This window comes from Natrix helvetica (assembly GCF_964273705.1).
Source record: "Natrix helvetica genome assembly, chromosome: 2".
Taxonomy (NCBI): domain Eukaryota; kingdom Metazoa; phylum Chordata; class Lepidosauria; order Squamata; family Natricidae; genus Natrix; species Natrix helvetica.
The window spans coordinates 102,016,807-102,035,522 of record NC_138552.1 but is presented as its reverse complement, the minus strand read 5'-3'; the positions used below and the strand labels follow the sequence as shown (position 1 = coordinate 102,035,522).

The following is an 18,716-nucleotide window of genomic DNA, read 5'->3' as shown; positions in this document are numbered from 1 at the left end:
GAAAATGGATGACTTATTAGTGTACAAGGTGTTACTGGTAGGTAGTTTTCTGAGGAAAATGAAAACTACATGCTCAAAGCTAAGAAAAAATCTACATCCAATATTGAGAATGAATTGGTGGTCTGATCTTTACAATGATTAGAATTCATGTTGGTCATCAAAAGCTTGTAATTTTTATACAACAGAATGCTATAAAAAGCAGAAATTGGAATATTCTTTAGATCAGATCAGGTGTTTCTATTCTTAATCACATCAGTTTGCTTTACAATGGACCTCAGCAGTTTTATCCAACGTTTTTCCTTTCACTACTTATAATACATATAGCTTTCAACATATACTGTAGTCAGGTGTCTCCAAACACCGTGGAGCATCTTCTTTAGATAGTCTACCTAACAGACTAGTAGCTACTCGAGCATCATCAGTGCTAACATCATCACTAGCGCATGTGTGTGTGTATCAGTCAATACACAAACAGGATCAACACAAAGACTTCGAGAATAAACTCAGATCAGCACACTATTTCATTTTGTCATTTTTTTTTAATTAGCTCTATGCACATTAAGAAAGTCAACATTGTTGTGAATGTCTGTTTATGGATGTAAATAAATGTATTTTAGACATTTAGAATTATCTACTTCAGCATTTCAAAGATTGGATATAAAGATGTGGACCAAGGAGGTTTATTTCAGTATTGATTCTTGAGCTGAAAAAGAAAAAAAAAGGCAATTAGCAAAAACTGCAGCAAGCTACATCCTAAATGCACATAGATTTTAAACAAATTTTTGAAGCAAGCTGTATGAAGTATATTCTTGTCAGTTGTTTTGGCAATTCTCCTTAACGGATAATACTTTAGTTACCAGATGATCAAAGACGCAATAATATTCTCTTCCAAATATGGAAGAATTATATTAACTTTATACTAGAATTTTTCCCCAAATTAAAATAAATATTTAGAATCATCTACAATCAGATGTAGGCACCCTTGAAGCACATTCATTGAAATCAACGACTGGTTCTTTCCATTGATGCCTGAAATGACAGGCCTCCACAGCCAACCACAATAAAAGAAAAATGATACACGTGGAAACATTTGATGCAAGCATATAATCTATGATATTTGCATCATGATGAATGTTTCATCACTTCCCCCAGCTCCCAGGAGGATGTTTTCATGCGCAGCAAGAGTATTGTATGCACAAACTTGGAAAAGCAATGAAACACTTCCAGGGGAAGATTGGATTAGAAAGTTAACTGGATTTGCAGAAATGTTAAAGCTGGCTAGTTTAGTCAGAAAAAAAATGGTGAAAGATGTTTTTGAAAGACCAGAAACCTTTTGTGGACTTTCTATTGAAAGAAAAAATATTAAAAAGAGACAAAGAAGATGGATAAAAGATTATAATCATAACTCAATGGAAATAAATGCAGAAGGCAGAATTATATGTTTATTCACTTCCTTCGCTTTTTCACTTTCTATCTTACCATATTAAAAATGCATATAATTTATTCATATCCTGCCTTTACAAATAACAATAGGAAATTTACAAACAACTCCAGGTGGCGAAGATATCCGATATACCTTCCTCCAATTTTCCTCACAACTCTGTGAGGTGGGTTGAGGTGAGAGAGAGGGTTTTCATGTCTAAGGCAAAATTAGAATTCAGTCTCTCTCTCTCTCTAGCCTGGTGCCTTAAACATTAGACCAAATTGGGTATCTCTCTATGCTTGGATGTATGTATCTATGTATGTTATGTGGGAGAGAGGGAATTTTACTGAAATCAAAAACATCAACCTTCTGTTGACCTAGATGTAGTCCATTTACAATCCTTCATTTAATGACTATTGTCAAAATGAAACAAATGTATAGAAAATACCTTCTTCCAATGCTTTTGCAATTCTTTTCAATTCCTCCCGTTTTGCTTTTTCCTCTGCTTCTATTCTCCTATCCTCTGCAGCAATAGGCTTTAAATAGGCTGTTGTAAAGTAAAACAATAGGTATTCAGAGGAAACATAACTGCATTATAATTTATTCCTTTACATTTCTTTGTTTTTGATTCATTAAAAGCATGTGGAGTTTCAAGATACAAAAAAATTATCGTAGGCCTCTGGAATAATTTTAGCTTCACAGTGGATCGATTTGTTCTCCATTTTTAGCATTGCTAAATTAATTAATTAATTATTAAGATGCAATTTCACAAAATATAGAACAGGGTAAGTATAGAGAGTATACTATTTTTTATTAATAATAATAAAGTATGGATTTTTAACAAGATTTTAAAAAATGTTTTAAATTGATTTATTAAATTTATATGCTGTCCATTTTGCCAATAGTGATTTTTTTTATAAAATTCTTTATAAAATTGAATATGCTCATAATGTTCATGCTTGTTTGTTTTGTTTGTTTATTTGGATTTATATGCCGCCCTTCTCCAAAAGGACTCAGGGCGGCGTACAATATTAAAAAACACAGATCCCAAAAGATTAAAAAAATTAAATCCATATCCAAAAAAACAAACCGAATTTAAAAGACAATACATTTAAAATAAGTTAAAATTAACAGGCCGATAAATTTTCTGTACATGCACCAATATATGCATCAAATCTTAATTTTGGAAATATAAATGTAGACTCAAATCAGGAGCAACGCTATATTAATAAATTGGTATCAATATACAACAAGCAATCTTGTGCACTTATTATTTTCATATGAAGTGATCTAAGACTTCTTAGAAGATGCTTGTGAATAACTTAAGCCAGATGGAACAGCTGGATGTAAATGCATCTATTACAAAAATATTACAGTAGAGTTTAATTGATGTAGTTTTTAAAAGCAAATTTCAGCTATTCACAGTCCAAACATAAATAAAAAGGTTATTTTTATTAACCACTTACCATATCTTCTTGCTCCATAAATGATTCCCAACAGCAGTGCTGAGTATCTGCAGAACTTTAAATTACAGAAATGTAAACCATAAAGAATATTCATAAAAAGACTGAATTCAGACATTCCAATGTGTTATATATATTTCTACAGTAATACCATTCTGTATACCCACTATTATTATGAAGTGGTATACACATCATACCATTTATTTAGCAACCATTCAAATTTACAACAGCACTGGGAAAAATGTCTTCCCCGTGGTCACATGATTAAAATTCCAATGCTTCACAACCAGCATGTATTTATCATGGCTTCAGTATCCTGGAGTCAGTTACATGATCGCTATTTACTGGCTGGATCACAGCTGGCTTCCGACAAGCAAAGTCAATGGATGAAGCCAGATCTGTTTAACAAGGGCAGTGATTCACTTAAATTAGGGGTGGGCAATTAATTTTCCCAAGTATCCACCCAAGGAACTGGGACTGTTATGGAAGGCCAAACCAATTGGGCTGTGAAAGAGCATAGGCATGCATGCACGCCATCCATAAATAGGGGAAAAAAACAGTCACCTTCAAAATAAAAGTAATGCAGTTGTATTGAATGCATAATGTACACTTATTTACATTTGATTTTTAACTTCTGAATGACCTCATGGGGGTTGTACAGGGACAACCAAACATCTGGATGTGGCCTGGGGGTTATAAAATGCTCAGGTCTGACTTAACTTGTGATTCACTTAACAATGCCTTGCTTAGCAACTGAAATTCTGATCCCAACTGTGATCTAAGTCAAGGACTATCTACACAATTTTGTATATTACACTTGTTTTTAGCAGCATAAAAGCAGTAACCAGAATGAGAATGCAAAAAAGATAACTTATTTGAATACTTTGATCATGTTTTCAAAAGGATTCCCGGGTATTTTTATTTTGTAAGTTGAAATGTCTATGGGAGACAAAAGGAAGTTGCAGATGCACAACTATCATGTAAACCAGGGGTGTCAAACTCACGGCATCACGTGACCTATCCGGACTTTTTTTCTCCTTCGCTAAACCGGGCAGTGGTGGAGCCAGCACGTGACACATCCGGCCTGAGAGTTTGACACCCCTGATGTAAACAATATCCCAGCTCCACAGAAGCAGAAAGGACCAGGAAAGCATTGCAAAAAGCACCTCCTTACATTTTCTGGAGAGTAAAAATAAAGCAGGGAAAAAAACTTCCAGACTTGCAAGAATCTGTCAATGTAACCTTACAAGACATAGCTAGTACTGGTAGTTCTTTTTGTCTAGATTACCTCACAGGACTAACACATATATATCCTTTGGCAACCTCAAAATGGCTTTTAAACAGCTTTCAATTCAAGACTCTCCCTGATGGGTGTATTTATTTGTCATTATTACATTTCATTAGAACCTTTCTGATAAAGTTAAGCTTGTAGGTGAAAATCTTTTTAATTCTTTGGGCATGTCTAGATTTTGTTAAGAATTTCCTGTTAAGCACTCTGAAGAGTCTGACTAAGACACCAGTTATAAATGCTTTATGTATGCTAAATGGTCTGTGATTGATATAGTTATGTAGGCTGTAAAGCACTGTAGTCTAAGTGCTATTGCTATTTATATGTATCTGTGTATGCATATGTATATTTATATGCATGTATGGGTATATAATATTATACAGTGTATGTATGTATGTATGTTTTCATAAATTTTCATGGGTGTAGGTATGCTGGTCTTGTTGTATTCGGGTCTTTTCCTGTGTAAGATTGATATTGTCTTGCAACGTTTCAGCGAGGTCTCACTCGCCATCTTCAGGCTGGGTTTTGGGACCTCGCCAAAACGTTGCCAATGCAATATCAATCTTACACAGGAAAAGACCCGAATACAACAAGACCAGCATATATTATATTTATATTTACATATATACACACACACACACACATATATATACACACACACACACACGTGTGTGTATGTATGTATGTATGTATATACATATACGTACATATACACATGCAATATACACATGCATGCATATATATGTGCATATCTATACATACAAAATGCATACACAGATATATCTTATCACGTTTTGCAAATGAAAGAGAACAAGACCTCGTTTGAGTGAGGGCGAGAGGGAAATTCACACGAAAACCCGGGGAAAGACGAGCTACGTGGAAGACTCAGGATCTGCAAGACCGAAAGGGCAGCAGACGAGCCCGCCGTTCCCCAGCCAGCCCTTCCCCGTGACCTCCACGGTCACCTTCCGACTAAAAGGGGGCGCCGACGGGCCTCCGTCGTTTGCAGGCCTCGCCCACCACGAGACGGAGCGCATGCAAACTGGCGACCCAACGGAAGCCCGAAGCGGCACGCGCGGCGCCTCAGCTCACCTTGATGAGCGGAGAAACCTCCACCGGGGCAATCATCTTCTCCTCCCGGCCGAAGGAAAACGGATGTGACGCACAAAGCCGTTTAGAACGCAGGCGCGCCGTGACGCAAGAACGTCGACGTTACAAAACGAGATAGACAGAGAGAGGTAGAGATAGAAAATTGAAGATCATGCTTGAATGCATTTTTTTTATAGAGCTACGACGTTAACAATAAGGCTCCGACAAATTCCCATGGAAAGTTTTGCGGCTATTTTTATGTTTAACATTTCAAAGTATATTTAAAATCGAATAAAAGGAAACGTTTACCTTTATAAATAACATCAACATTTTTATATGGTGATGTTTTGTACAAGTCTTAGAATCTAAGGATTATTCTACCAATTCTTTTTTAATACCAAATGCTTTCCCCTATATGCAGACTAAATACACAGCCGTCTAGCGTAAGCCGATAAGAATAATTTTTACTGACTGGCTCGGGAATTCTACAGTATTTATGAATTTAATCATTTTATATCAAAATAAATGGGTTTTTACGTTATATATTATTTGTTGAAACAGAAATTATATACCATGATTAAATCATCAAACAGTTTGAAAAGCTTGTTGCTATTGATTTACTTAAAAAGAACAATGTATGTTTGAAAGATACCCAGTTCAAAATGTTTTCAGTTGCTCTAAGACACAGCTTCTTTAAAAGTTCATTAAACTGGATTCTAAAGAAGAGGGCAGAGAGTAAAGATACATACACAGCCTGCCGAAGTCCCAGGGAGAATATCACAATACAATATAATCAGTGAATATTATTAGCAACAAGCAGCTGTGGGCAAATTATCTGAACTGCAAGAAACCATTCCACAAGCCCATAAACAAGGCCCATCATTTTAAATATTTGATTTAGTGAAGTCATGTTTCATTTTGCAATAAAGCATAAAGTGGTTCGTTAAATAAATTAAGTGAATTGTTTAAGTTTAAAAATATAAATTTGGTATCCAAAACATGCTAAACCCAAATGCTGTTTGCTTATGCATGCTGCCAATTGTGATTATATAATTATAATTTATGATTCACCATGTTGTATGAACCCAGATATTCAAGGGATATCTAGCTTTCTATAAATAGGAATGACTGGGATTGAATGTTAACCTGTTTTAACTAAATCAAAACCACCCAAATCAAGGTCTACTCTTCCTGATTCAAGGTCATGATAGTGGTGATTTGGTCCGGGTTGTAGAATCGGCAACGGCTCAGGCTGGCCACACCCCAAACTGGTTCCCTAGTCGCTTCTGCCATTGTTGGCATGTTTCTGTGCATGCGCAGAACAATTGTTTTAGTCAAGTGAGTAACGCATGCTGCGTGCACATGCAAAGCAAACCTGTACTAACCGGTATAGGAACCCACCCCTGCAATGTAGCATCTTCCAAATGTATTTCCCAGAATATACAGGCATGGAATTTAGAAGTCTTCCTTAAAAAGTTAATTCTTGCTTAATTGCTACCCAGTGAGAAACTGTTCTTACTATGTTAGAATATATGAGTTCAAAAGGTACACAAAAATAGCATGAGTGACAGTTGAATTCACCACCATAGATATTGCAGCTCCTAGCAATTGAAGGAATGTCTTACTGGACAACTTCAACTAACTGTTGTTTGTTCACCAGGGAATAGAAGGTATCTTGCAATTCTGACCAAGTATGGAGTCATCTTGTGAGCTGGAGGTTTTTACAGTGTCGAGATCTTCTTTGGGAATGCCATCTGGAAAGAAAGACCCTCCTCTACATATAAGAAGTGTTTGCTACAGATAGCTTCCCAGAGAAACAGAGGATCTCTCCAGGAAAAATGGTGAGTTTAAGCTGTATAAAAAAAATGATGTCTCTATGGTTTTCATAACACAAACTTGATTGAGTAACTTCTTAAAGGGTAAATATTTAGAGGATAAATATATTTTTTTCTTAAAAAGACAAACTGGCTTTTTTCAAGTATAACTCCAAACTACAATCTGTATATCCTGTTGCCAGGGCGGTCTTAACGCATGGGCCTGATGGGCACTTGCCTGTAGGCCCCACGAGCATAGGGTCCCCATACTAATCTGGGTATGTTAACCCTTCAATGCACCTTATATCTTATAAATACAGCAACCGTATGGCTTACTGAATATTATTGAGTTTTTCAAGCCTTGTGTATTGTTCAAATGTTTATCATGTTGAGTAGTTGCTGCTGCGCAGCATGTTTTTAATGTTTCAACACCAACATTTTATTGGAAGTGCCAATAAAATAAATATCTGTTTAATTTTATCAACCATTTACATTTTTATTCCTGTGAGTAGTTGTCGTAGGGGCCCAAGTACACTGCTTTGCCTGGGGCCCAGAATGCTGTTAAGATGGCCCTGGCTGTTGCTTTTGTACAGGGTGGTATGTATAAAACATCATAGCATCAAGGCTGCATTTTGTTGTTTAGGAAAATAACCTGAGAATTGTTATCAACTGTCCTATCTTCTTCTAACTGTGCGATCAGAACAAAGTACGATCCGACTGAATTCATGACCCTCTTCATTTCAGGCCAGCCGAAAAACCAAAAAGAAGGAAGGTGGTGCCAAACGTGCTCAAAGGGCTTCCTCTAATGTTTTCTCCAACTTTGAACAGACACAGATCCAAGAGTTTAAGGAAGTAAGAACATTTCTCTTTAGGATGTTTTAAACTGCACATGGCTGGTATTATATATATAGTGTATGTGTGTGTATATGTTTTCGTAGATGTTCACGGGTGTAGGTATGCTGCTCTTGTTGTATTCGGGTCTTTTCCAGTGCAAGATTGAGATTGTCTTGGCAACGTTTTGGTGAGGTCTCACTCGCCATCTTGGGAGTGAGACCTTGCCGAAACGTTGCCAAGACAATCTCAATCTTACACGGGAAAAGACCCGAATACAAGACCAGCATACATATATGTATATGTATATGTGTGTATGTATATATTGTGTCACAACCCCTGGTATGCCCAAATATGGGAGGGAGCATACTGCTTCCCTTTTCTGTCTATCGGCTCACCCTAGGAGCCATCCAGGCAGAAAGCCATTTTTTTATGTTGCCTTGTTACGTTTGTGTTGCATTTGTGCTGATAAATAAATAAAGGGAGACTAGTATAGATCTATTTCAAGCTATTTATTTCAAGCTATTTTCAAGCACTCATCAGCTAGCCATACCCTTACTGGGAATTGAACTTGAGATGTTTGCAGACTGACTCTGCCTATCATGTAAGGGAATCCCCCCGCCAATTCAGGAATGTTGTATTTTATTTAAGAACATCATTCTTGTTAGTATATTACATGTCATCAATCTATAGGCATTTGGAATTTAACAGGAAAGTCATTTAATCATAAGTAATGTGATAAACAAATTTCTTAGCAAAAATGAAATATCTAGACCAGTTTTACCCAATGTAGCTGCATGGATATCAATTCCCAGAACACTCAGTACAGCCATATTATAAGAAATTCTGAGAGTTTAATCTATGTATGTGGAAGATACCAACCAGGGAAGATTGCTGTGATTACTTCCTGTTTTATTTTAACCATAGAAAATGTAGAAAAGAATACATAATATACAAATAGTCTACCTGGGAAATAGGTTATGTCTGCAGAAAGAGATTTGATTGTGAGAAATACATTAATGTCATTCGTGGTAGAATTAAATCTTCTGGTGGTGGTTTTTTTTTTCTCTTCTAAACCTACAGATCTGCTTGGAGTAGTTGGGAGATGTGAGAAATATAGACAAAAGAATTCCTGACATGAGTCTACCTATGTAATTTGAAATGTCATTTCAAATTTTCGTTCCTCATGGGAAGAAAAGAAATATTTCCTTTTTCTACAGTTGAAAAGCTGTTGAAAATAAAAATAAATAGATGTATTTTTTCATGTTTGAAAAAAACAAGGCTATAAACGTTTTGCTGCTTGATTCACAAAGTTGGACGAAAATGTTTAAGTTTTGAGAAAATATTTCGCTATTAGAGGAATGAAAAAAGTGTGGCAGATGTGTAGTGCAAGGCTCAATGACATTTCTTTTGTGGCAGGGTTGCAAAACATAGCCTCATTGGGGGACAAAATGCCTCCCCCCATTTTTACATGGGCATCTACTTAATCCCAATCTATACCTTCTTACCCTAGCTCTGGGATGGCGAACCTATGGCACACATGGCACAGGTGGCATGCAGAGCCATTTGTCAGGCACGCGAGGTTCAGCATTTTTTAAAGCCATTTTTCACCCTCCCCAGGCTCCAGAGGCTTTATAGGAACCTGGGGAGGGTGAAAACAGCCTCCCCCGCCCCTCCCCGGAGGCCCTTCGGAGGCTTCAGGAGCTTCCCTGAAGCCTCCGGAGCGCAAAAAAACGCCCCTACGGGCAAACCAGAAATTCAGGAACGGACTTCTGGTTTGCTCGTAGTTTAAGCTCGTAGTCCAGTTTAAGCCCTTCGAAGCCTTCAGGGGCCTCTGGAGGCTTCCCTGAAGGCTCCGAAGGACAAAAAACAACTGAGCATAGGGCTGTTTTTAGTCCTCCGGAGCCTTCAGGGAAGCCTCCTGAAGGTCCCTGAAGGCTCCGGAGGACTAAAAACGGCCCTATGAGCAACCAAAAGTCAGTTCCCGAACTTCTGGTTTGCCTGTAGGACCAGTTTTTTGTGCTCCAGAGGCTTCAGGGAAGCTCCTGAAGCCTCCGGAGGGTCTCCGGGTGGGAGGCTGTTTTCGCCCTTCCCAGGCTCCTATAAAGCCTCTGGAGCTTGGTTAGGGCAAAAAAAGCATGCAAAAAATGAGGGGTCGTGCCTGTCATGTGCTTATGCGTGCTGGGGAGGGGGTGTCACACATTGCATTATGGGCGTGGCACACCCACACACAAACCCCCTGCGCTCCCCCCGCTTATGGCACATGAACCAAAAAAGCTCATGTCAGCCTACCAATTCAAAAGCTTACAAATGCGAGTAGATAAATGTTCCCCCCAAAATAAGACCCAGTTGGAAAATAAGTCCTAGAATGATTTTTCAGAATGCTTGCAATATAAACCCTACCCCAAAAATAAGCCCGAGTTAAGATAGCCAGCCAGATGGACACATTTAGTACCATATTTCCCCCAAAATAAGACCTAACATTTTGGAGCAAAAATTAATATAAGACCAGGTCTTATTTTGGGGGGAACATGGTACTTTGGTGGGAAAACATGGCACTTTGGTGGGAAAGTAACAATGTTCTGTGTGTCTCAGCATATAGTCATGTTGGCCACATGACCATGGAAGCATCCTCGGACAATGCTGGCTCCCTTGGCTAGGAAACGCAGATGAGTACCGCCTTCTAAGGTCTGACACTACTGGACTGGGGAAACCTTTACTTTACACCTTGCAGACCCTGCTCCATCCTACATTGGAAATGAAGCCCTCAACGTGCCAAGCCCAGCCCAATGTGGTCCTCACATCCATAAAAGCTGATTCCTCTAAGCCGAGTTTTCTCAGACTTGGCAACTTTAAGATATGTGAACTTCACCCCCCAGCTTGCTGACTAGGGAATTCTGGGAGTAGAAATCCACGTATCTTAAAGCTAAGATTGAGAAACCTTACTCTATATTATTAAAGCAATCATTAGTTTCCCCAAAATTTGTCCTATGAATGGCTATTAATTGTGATGTCAATGTTTTTCCCATAGCTACCATACATGTCATATGTAAGATTTGTAATCTTACTATGGGGTATTTTAAATGGCTAATTTTATTATTATTATCATGATCTATTTAACTGTTACCTCCTCCGTGTATGTATATGTATGTGTATGTGTGCATGTATATGTTTATATGTATTATGTATGTTTTTTATTGTACGCCGCCCCGAGTCCCTTGTGGAGAGGGAGCGGCTAACAAATTAAATTATTAATTATTAATTATTGATATAACTGCAATATTTGTGGTTCTTGGAATCAAGAGAATTACTGTTCCCTCAATTTAAGCTGATTATTTAGACATGCATATGTTACATTTCTGTTGCCCAAATAGCTAAATTTAAGAGCATAGCTAAAAGATGGAGGAACCTAGAATAATGTGTAACTCTAATTCTAGAAATATGTTTGAATGTTTTGATAAGAAAAAAATTGAAGTCTACAGCTCTAAATGTAAGCCTAACTATCACATATTTGCTTTTCCAAATGTTGGAATATAGAAAAAACTCTCATGCCAATATTCTATCCACTGAAATACATGGGACCTAGACTAAAGTAAATATGATTAGGGTTGAGACGATATTAGTAACTAACGGATACATAATATTTTTTAAAATAGGCTTTCACCCTAATTGATCAGAACAGAGACGGCTTCATAGATAAAGAAGACCTAAAAGATACCTATGCATCATTGGGCAAGTGTTATGAAATTATTTCATCTCAAATTAAAATCAGTTTTTTCCTGTTTTGTAATCTGATACAGTAATAATTACACTTAAGTAGAATACAAGGAACAGAAACAAATTGCAATAGAGTAGCTTTAAAATCAGACTCTTTGTAGAGCAATAGATAGTAAATATATTTTCTGCTCTTAATATAATTTAAATGTAAATTACAATAATTTCTCAATCTATTTCCAAGTATATTATCCTATTCATTCAAGGAGATTGCAGATAAATTCAGTTTAAAATCTACTTTTGTTATTAATTGCTTGAGCTCTTTATGTTCTTTTAAAATGATTAAAAATTGAAGGGGAATGGGTAATTGGAAATTGGAATTTTTTGAAACTGGTAAAATTACTTTTCTGGTATTTATAAAAATTGGTAGATTTACCATCAACAAGATTCATGTAAATCTGATATAGCCAAAGACAGATGAAATTAATCTCTTTGTTTGATTTTAGGTAAAACAAATGTCAAAGATGATGAATTAGAGTCTATGCTTAAAGAAGCTACAGGACCTATTAATTTCACCATGTTTTTGAACTTATTTGGGGAAAAGTTAAGTGGTAAGTTTAGCACTATCTTATAAAGCCATTTCCCCCCAAAAAATTAGCCTGAATTTTCCTGTTTGTCCTGAATTAGGACAATGAGAGCTTAATAGTAATCCTACAAATGTCCTTGTTTGGCAAGGTTGTCCTTAAAAATATTGGCTAAAAAATTAAAATAAAAACGAATAGGAAATTTTGAAAACTTTGGGGATTGCCAAATTCAGCCTTCACACTTTTGATGTGAGCTGATCCACATAGATCCATAAACTTTTGAATTTTGTAGTGGCATTTTCACTCAAAATATATTCAAAATTATATTTAGTACCAAATTTGCTTTGGAAAATGAGTATCACACTGGAAAACTGAGAGAGGCATGAATTGATTTATTTGGAAATGAACTTCACTTGGAACTCCTAATTCCCGTTGTCCTAATTTTAGTTTTCCAAACTAAAGCAATTGTTTCTCCTTTAAACAATCCCTTTTTATAGATTAACAACTTGTCAACCCACCAAGGGACCATAGACAATGCTGAGCTCTTTTCATCTAGTCCTGTGAGGCATTTAAACCTTAGAACTGCAACAAATTATTGGAAAACATTAAAGCTGATACTAAGTCCTCTTGTCCAGCATTTTAAGGCTCACAAGGAACAAGAGTTCCAACAAATCCAACTGTATCTCATTATTTTCTGCAGGTACAGATACTGAAGAGACTATACTGAATGCATTTAAAATGTTTGACCCAGATGCTAAAGGCAACATTAACAAGGATTAGTAAGTATTAGATGGCAAAAAGGTCATTGGCAGTCAAGTGCCATTAAAATAAATTTAAAAATAAGCACCCTTTTATTGTGAAGCAATCCATACTGTCAGTTTGCTTTGAATGTATCAGGGATGATACCTCAACAAGTTTCTGCCTGATTGCATCTAGGCTAGAAATAGAATCTAATATCATTTAAAATGCAAAAAGTTATGGCAAAGTAATGAAAATAGCTCTCAACTTCTTTCTCAGTTCAAAGCTTTGGTATAAACGTTTGAAAGTCTTAAACAGGCAGTTGACCTGAAGAAGCACCTGTCCTTTTAAAATGTCTGCTCTGCTCAGATTGTTCCTTCTGATCTGCGCTCTTTCCGCAAAGGGCCACTTCCAGAAAGGAGCTAAGTGAGGAAATCAAATCAAACCACTTCATAAAAGCCAAGAGATAAATAGATAGAATGGATGGATGGATGGATGGATGGATGGATGGATGGATGGATGGATGGATAGATAGATAGATAGATAGATAGATAGATAGATAGATAGATAGATGATAGATAGATGACAAGTACATATATATATCTTAAATATAAGATATATAACAAGGAATATGAATGAAGGATGTACAGCAATAAAAGTATAAGAATAGAATAGGAAAAAATAACATATACACATAAGTAGTTTAGTTTATTGTTGATTGATTAGTCTAACGGCCATGTCAAATAAAACAAGGTAATATAGCATATTGGGATATAAAATATTGAATGAAATAATCAGGTAAGATGATTTCCAATCAACCTCAATCTGATCTAGATAGGTTCTAAATTGAGTGGCTACAACTCAACTTGGAAGTCTTTTATATGGTCCATGTGTTTACACTGTGAAAGAAGTAAGGCAGTTTATTTACAAGTAAAATCAGAATCTTCAATTAAAAGACATACAGGCCCAAACTGGGCAACATAGGAAGAAATTCTTTGGTTTTTATCAGATAAGAGGCATGATTGTCCTCTGTGCCTGGAGATATCTTCAGAATGAGGAAGGGGATGAGAGTCATTCTAGAGTCCCTGTTTATAACCATGTTCAACTGAGGCAAAAACAAACCTGTTCTGATAGAAAGTAAAAATTGTCGTGTAATGTTTCTAGATCTCTAATCTAAAAAGATGACATCTTCCATGCTGCCATTCAATCATCAAGTAAATTAAGACACCCACACAGACATATAAAACATACGTTGCAAGCAGAGGTGGGTTGCTCCCGGTTTGTCCCGGATCAGGTGAACCGGTAGTAGCAGTGGGATCGTGCGTCCACCCCCGAACCAGTAGTAAAAAAATTAGCAACCCACCACTGGTTGCAAGTAATGTACAAGACTTCAGTGGCACATAGCTCATTGACAGAGAGGTACAACTGGGCTTTTGTAATACAGAAAACATTCTCCCACGTAGGAATGGACAAATATGTATGTATGTATATATATATATATTCATGCAACCCTTTATAACATTTTAAAACAAATCTCCTCTTTGTTTCTTCAACAGTATCAAACGTTTAATGATGTCCCAAGGCGATAAGTTTACAACAGAAGAGGTCTGTATTTTTAAGAATGCTGTTTTTTAAAGTGGAGAGGAACTTTTAAAAATGCAGCCAGGATCATCCCAATTAAAAATCAAATTCTTTAACTGGGATATTTATTATGGGGTTATGCCAAACAATTGCCAACAAGTTCAAAATGAATTTCTTGAAACAAATAGCTATTGTTCCAAACTCATTTGAACTGGAATTTCACAATTATAACACACTTGAATAAATAAAACATTGAAGGTAATAATGGAAGGATCCATGAAGCTGCTGTACATAATCCAGATCACTGAAGCATCTGTCACCCTGCTGAAATCGAATGGCAACAGCTGTTCAACTGAGGGGTGCTAAACCCTGGATGCCACAGATTAAAATTCATTTGCTTCTGTCTGCAACATGCAAATGTGGTTACTCAGCTATGAATTCTTTGATAAAGGGCTGGCTGGCTCTAACTGAAAATAAAAAGGTTGCCAAGTTTAATCTAAAGGAAGTGCAGATGACCTCTAAGCTCTTTTGTACTTCAAATCAGTAGCTAATGTAATATATACTTAGTGGACATACAAAATTATGTTAATCATTACTTTCATTACCTATTTTCAGGGGGAAGGTAGCTAATGGAGTAAGTTCCTTTTGTTAAGTTATTTTTTGTCCTAATAAATGGCAATTCCGTTGTGTGAAAAATTTTATGGAGAACCCCAAGATAGCAACTTCTAATTTTGTTACTTCTGTAAACAAAATGCATGCTTTTTTTGAGTCTAGCCGGAATTTTTAGTAGACATTCTTCTACAGTTTCTATCTTTAAAGGCTGAAGAATCACTTGGCAGTGGTCTTTGGCCTTGTCCTGCTCAAATGCCTTGGGTAAATTCTTCCTTTTTCTATTGTTGTACAGATAGATCAGATGTTTCAATGCTCCCCTATTGACTCGGCAGGAAATCTGGATTACAAAGCTCTCTGCTACACCATCACACATGGAGATGAAAAAGAATGAAATTCATAAGCTTTAGAAAGTTGTGTTAACATCTGTCACACTAATTAAACAAAATGACAAAACATTTCTTGCTTTCTCTCTGTGATTTGAAACACTTGTTTAAACAGCCATCTTCCCAGGTATTGAATTGATGTTATTAACAAGGTCACTTGAAACACACAAATACATTATTTCAATTGCGTTTTTGTGCCACTGAACAGTTAAAAAAAGAGAGAACAGTTATAGTGTACACCTTCACATCGTATTTTAAATGTATCTTGAAATTATGGTAGCATTTATTGCAGGGATACTTTTATGCAGATGAAATATTCAATTGGTGCATCCTTGTATATTCCAGATGGTCATTCAGTCTTCCTTCATGGTGAATATTTGAAACCGTGCAACAGTAGAATTAGCACTATAAGCTGTTGTAGCAGAATACTTGTTCTAGTTTTATATACAGTATTTAACATAGCAGCCACTTGGACATGTGCAAGTGTCTGCATCACTTGACTATCTGCCAGTTAATGCAATTGAGATTTAAAATTCAACTGAAAATAGATTAGGGTTAGGGTTCATGAAAAAAAAATCTTGGAATATTCCAAGCAATCTATTATTCAGTTACTTGTGTGTGTTGAACAGAGATCAGAATGAGAGACATTGTTCTATTGTGATTAAAAGAGACCTGCCTTCTAGTGTGAGGGCCAGTTTGGTGCAGTGGTTAAGGAATCAGACTAGAAACCATCAGATTGTGAATTCTAGTCCCACTGTAGGCACAAAACCAGCTGGGTGACCTTGGGCTAGTCACTTTCTCTCAGCCCCCTCACAGAGGCAATGGCCAAAGCACTTGTGAAGAACCTTCCCAAGAAAATTAATAATAATAATAATAAATTTGAATTTATTAGCCGCTCCCTTTCCAGGCAGGGACTTATCCAGGGACTTGCAGGGACTTATCCAAGAAGGCTCCAAGAACTGGACATAATTGAACCAAAAGGGGGAGGGGAGTCTAGTCTACCCTCAGGGATGAAAGCTCTCTGAGTGAGTTGGGCCAATCAATGTCAATGTGAGATGGGCCTTCAAGACTGATCAGACTAAGAATCCAATATCATGTACGCCAGCTGCTTTTATTGTAAAGCTATAGTAACATCTTATAAGCTTGAATATATATACACACGCACAAACTTTATCTCTGAGAACTAGGGTCTTGCCTGAGATGTTTACTAGAGTTATCTTCCTGCTTGACACTCAATCCTCTTTTATCTGACCATTGTCCTTCACCTCTTCCCCCTGTCCTTCAAGGCCATCCTCTCTGCATTTTGCATATACTCACCTTGGCCCACCCTACTTTACAGGGTTGTTATTGTGAGGAGAAGTAGATAATGTACTTTTAGCTAGAAGAGCATATTAAAAAAAAAGATACTACAATGAGATACTACAATGGACTGTTTCTCAGTGGGTTATTTGTTCCTCATTTGTTCCTTATTTGTTCCTCATTTGTTCCTCAACAAATTGCATTTGTGTGTGTATATATATATGTATGTATGTATGTATGTATGTATGTATGTATGTATGTATATATATATATATATATATATATATATATATATATATATATATATATATATATATATATATATATATATATATATATATTTCATGATGAACAATTAGAATCGCCCATTGTGTTTTGTGACTTTTGCTCGTAGTTTTCATAAAAGGAACAAAGGAAAACTCTAGTCATGCTTTTACAAAACTCATAGTAGATATGGAATAGCTGATTTAGAAAGGAAATAGCATGAGCTTAAAAATCTAAGTTCCAAAGCCATGTAAGTAGTATGAATTCCAAATCATAGATTCAGGTCTTCACTTAACTCAGCATCTCTATTCATGGAAAGGACTCTATACTCACACTATTTCCATGAGTGTACTTTTTGGCCAAAATACAGTAAATTTTACTGATTAGTTGTCCGATCATCTCAAAAAGCTATATCAGCAATTCAGAAAAAAAGCAAGATATATTCCTAGTAAATTGTCATCCCTATAGTCACCCCTATTGTGTAGTCCATTCTCTAATGTGTGGTTTTTAACATTAACATTGTAGTCTTTCTGGCATGCTTTTTTTCCTATAAAAGACGACAGATTAGCCCAAGTGTCCCAATATTTCTTAGCTTTTAAGTAAGGATTTAAGTAAATATCCTTTTCTGCGGAATATAGTATGCAATCAAACAGAATATGCACAATATTTTCAAAAGCTTGTGCACTACCTATACATTGTCTTTCTTCACATGGAACTCTGTGAGACTTTCCATATTTTATTTTTATAGAACCAAGTTGTTTGAACAATTCTTTAGAGACACGTGTGTGTGTGTGTGTATAATTTTATTAAAAGGGTTTTAAAAAGATAAAACTAATTTAGGCTAATATAGAGTAAGGGATAAAAAATGAAAAAGAAAAAAAAACTAATAACAGAAGAAAGAAAAAGTTAAAGTTAAAAAGAAAAAAGATACAAGAAGTGATTTCTGAATTTCTTTAGAGCAGTTTTAGATATAATTATAAATTTACCTCTCTGTCTAAAGTTATGTTGTGACTCTTATTTCTATAATCTGTCCTATATAATCATTAAAACTACAAATTGTAAGTTCATTTTTTTCAGTTTTATACAAAAAGTCCATCAGGGGCTTTCCACTCAGCAATAAACATGTTGTCTTTTTTTCTGATCAAACAAGGCAATTTGGTTAATGGGCTAAGTCAAATGTTGACTAATATCTTAACTATTTCCTAGTTTAGGAAACTGCAGATGGTTTCTTGCTCTACTGAATTAAGAGAAAAGATACCTGGACATTTCCACCCTTATATTAGTGAAGGACTTCGTGGCCATCCAGAAGTTCTTGAAATACTTTTCAAGCTTACTCTAGATCATGGGTGTCAAACTCGCCATGTCACATTGCTGTCACATGACATTTCTCGATGATTTTCCCATTCACGGAACTGGGGTGGCCGTGGCCTGCGCATAATGCATCCGGCTGCTAATTTGACACCCCTGCGTCTAGATCAGGGGTGTCCAAACTTGGGAACTTTAAGACTTGTGGACTTCAACTCCCAGAATTCCCCAGCCAGCATAGCTGGCTGGGGAATTCTGGGAGTTGAAGTCCACAAGTCTTAAAGTTCCCAAGTTTGGACACCCCTGGTCTAGATAATGGTGAAAGAAA

At 36.4% G+C, this 18,716-nt stretch overlaps 2 protein-coding genes across 2 annotated transcripts; one reads left to right on the top strand and one right to left on the bottom strand.

The window, feature by feature from the left end:
- Positions 1 to 519: 519 nt before the first annotated feature.
- Positions 520 to 5,369, bottom strand: ATP5ME (ATP synthase membrane subunit e). Its single transcript, XM_081944810.1, has 4 exons — positions 5,267 to 5,369; positions 2,890 to 2,944; positions 1,872 to 1,970; positions 520 to 703 (listed from the first exon to the last, which is right to left on the bottom strand). The coding sequence occupies exons 1-4, from the start codon at positions 5,300 to 5,302 to the stop codon at positions 681 to 683; spliced, it is 213 nt and encodes a 70-aa protein (XP_081800936.1). The 5' UTR covers positions 5,303 to 5,369; the 3' UTR covers positions 520 to 680.
- On the top strand, positions 5,317 to 15,580 carry MYL5 (myosin light chain 5). The gene is made up of 8 exons (XM_081944811.1): positions 5,317 to 5,412; positions 6,924 to 7,104; positions 7,822 to 7,929; positions 11,565 to 11,646; positions 12,129 to 12,233; positions 12,907 to 12,985; positions 14,501 to 14,549; positions 15,430 to 15,580. Exons 2-8 carry the CDS (start codon positions 7,102 to 7,104, stop codon positions 15,526 to 15,528), a joined length of 525 nt encoding a protein of 174 aa, XP_081800937.1. The 5' UTR covers positions 5,317 to 5,412; positions 6,924 to 7,101; the 3' UTR covers positions 15,529 to 15,580.
- Positions 15,581 to 18,716: the final 3,136 nt, after the last annotated feature.

What these genes read in the sequence shown, in the direction of transcription:
- ATP5ME (XM_081944810.1), bottom strand. Translation starts at nt 5,302, where the DNA reads ATGATTGCCCCGGTGGAGGTTTCTCCGCTCATCAAG. An exon ending in TTATGGAGCAAGAAGATATG is followed by an intron (nt 1,971 to 2,889) that starts GTAAGTGGTTAA and finishes ACTTTACAACAG; the next exon opens with CCTATTTAAAGCCTATTGCT. An exon ending in TGCAAAAGCATTGGAAGAAG is followed by an intron (nt 704 to 1,871) that starts GTATTTTCTATA and finishes TTTCTTTTTCAG; the next exon opens with CTCAAGAATCAATACTGAAA.
- MYL5 (XM_081944811.1), top strand. An exon ending in ATTTGGGGAAAAGTTAAGTG is followed by an intron (nt 12,234 to 12,906) that starts GTAAGTTTAGCA and finishes TATTTTCTGCAG; the next exon opens with GTACAGATACTGAAGAGACT. An exon ending in GGCAACATTAACAAGGATTA is followed by an intron (nt 12,986 to 14,500) that starts GTAAGTATTAGA and finishes TTTCTTCAACAG; the next exon opens with TATCAAACGTTTAATGATGT.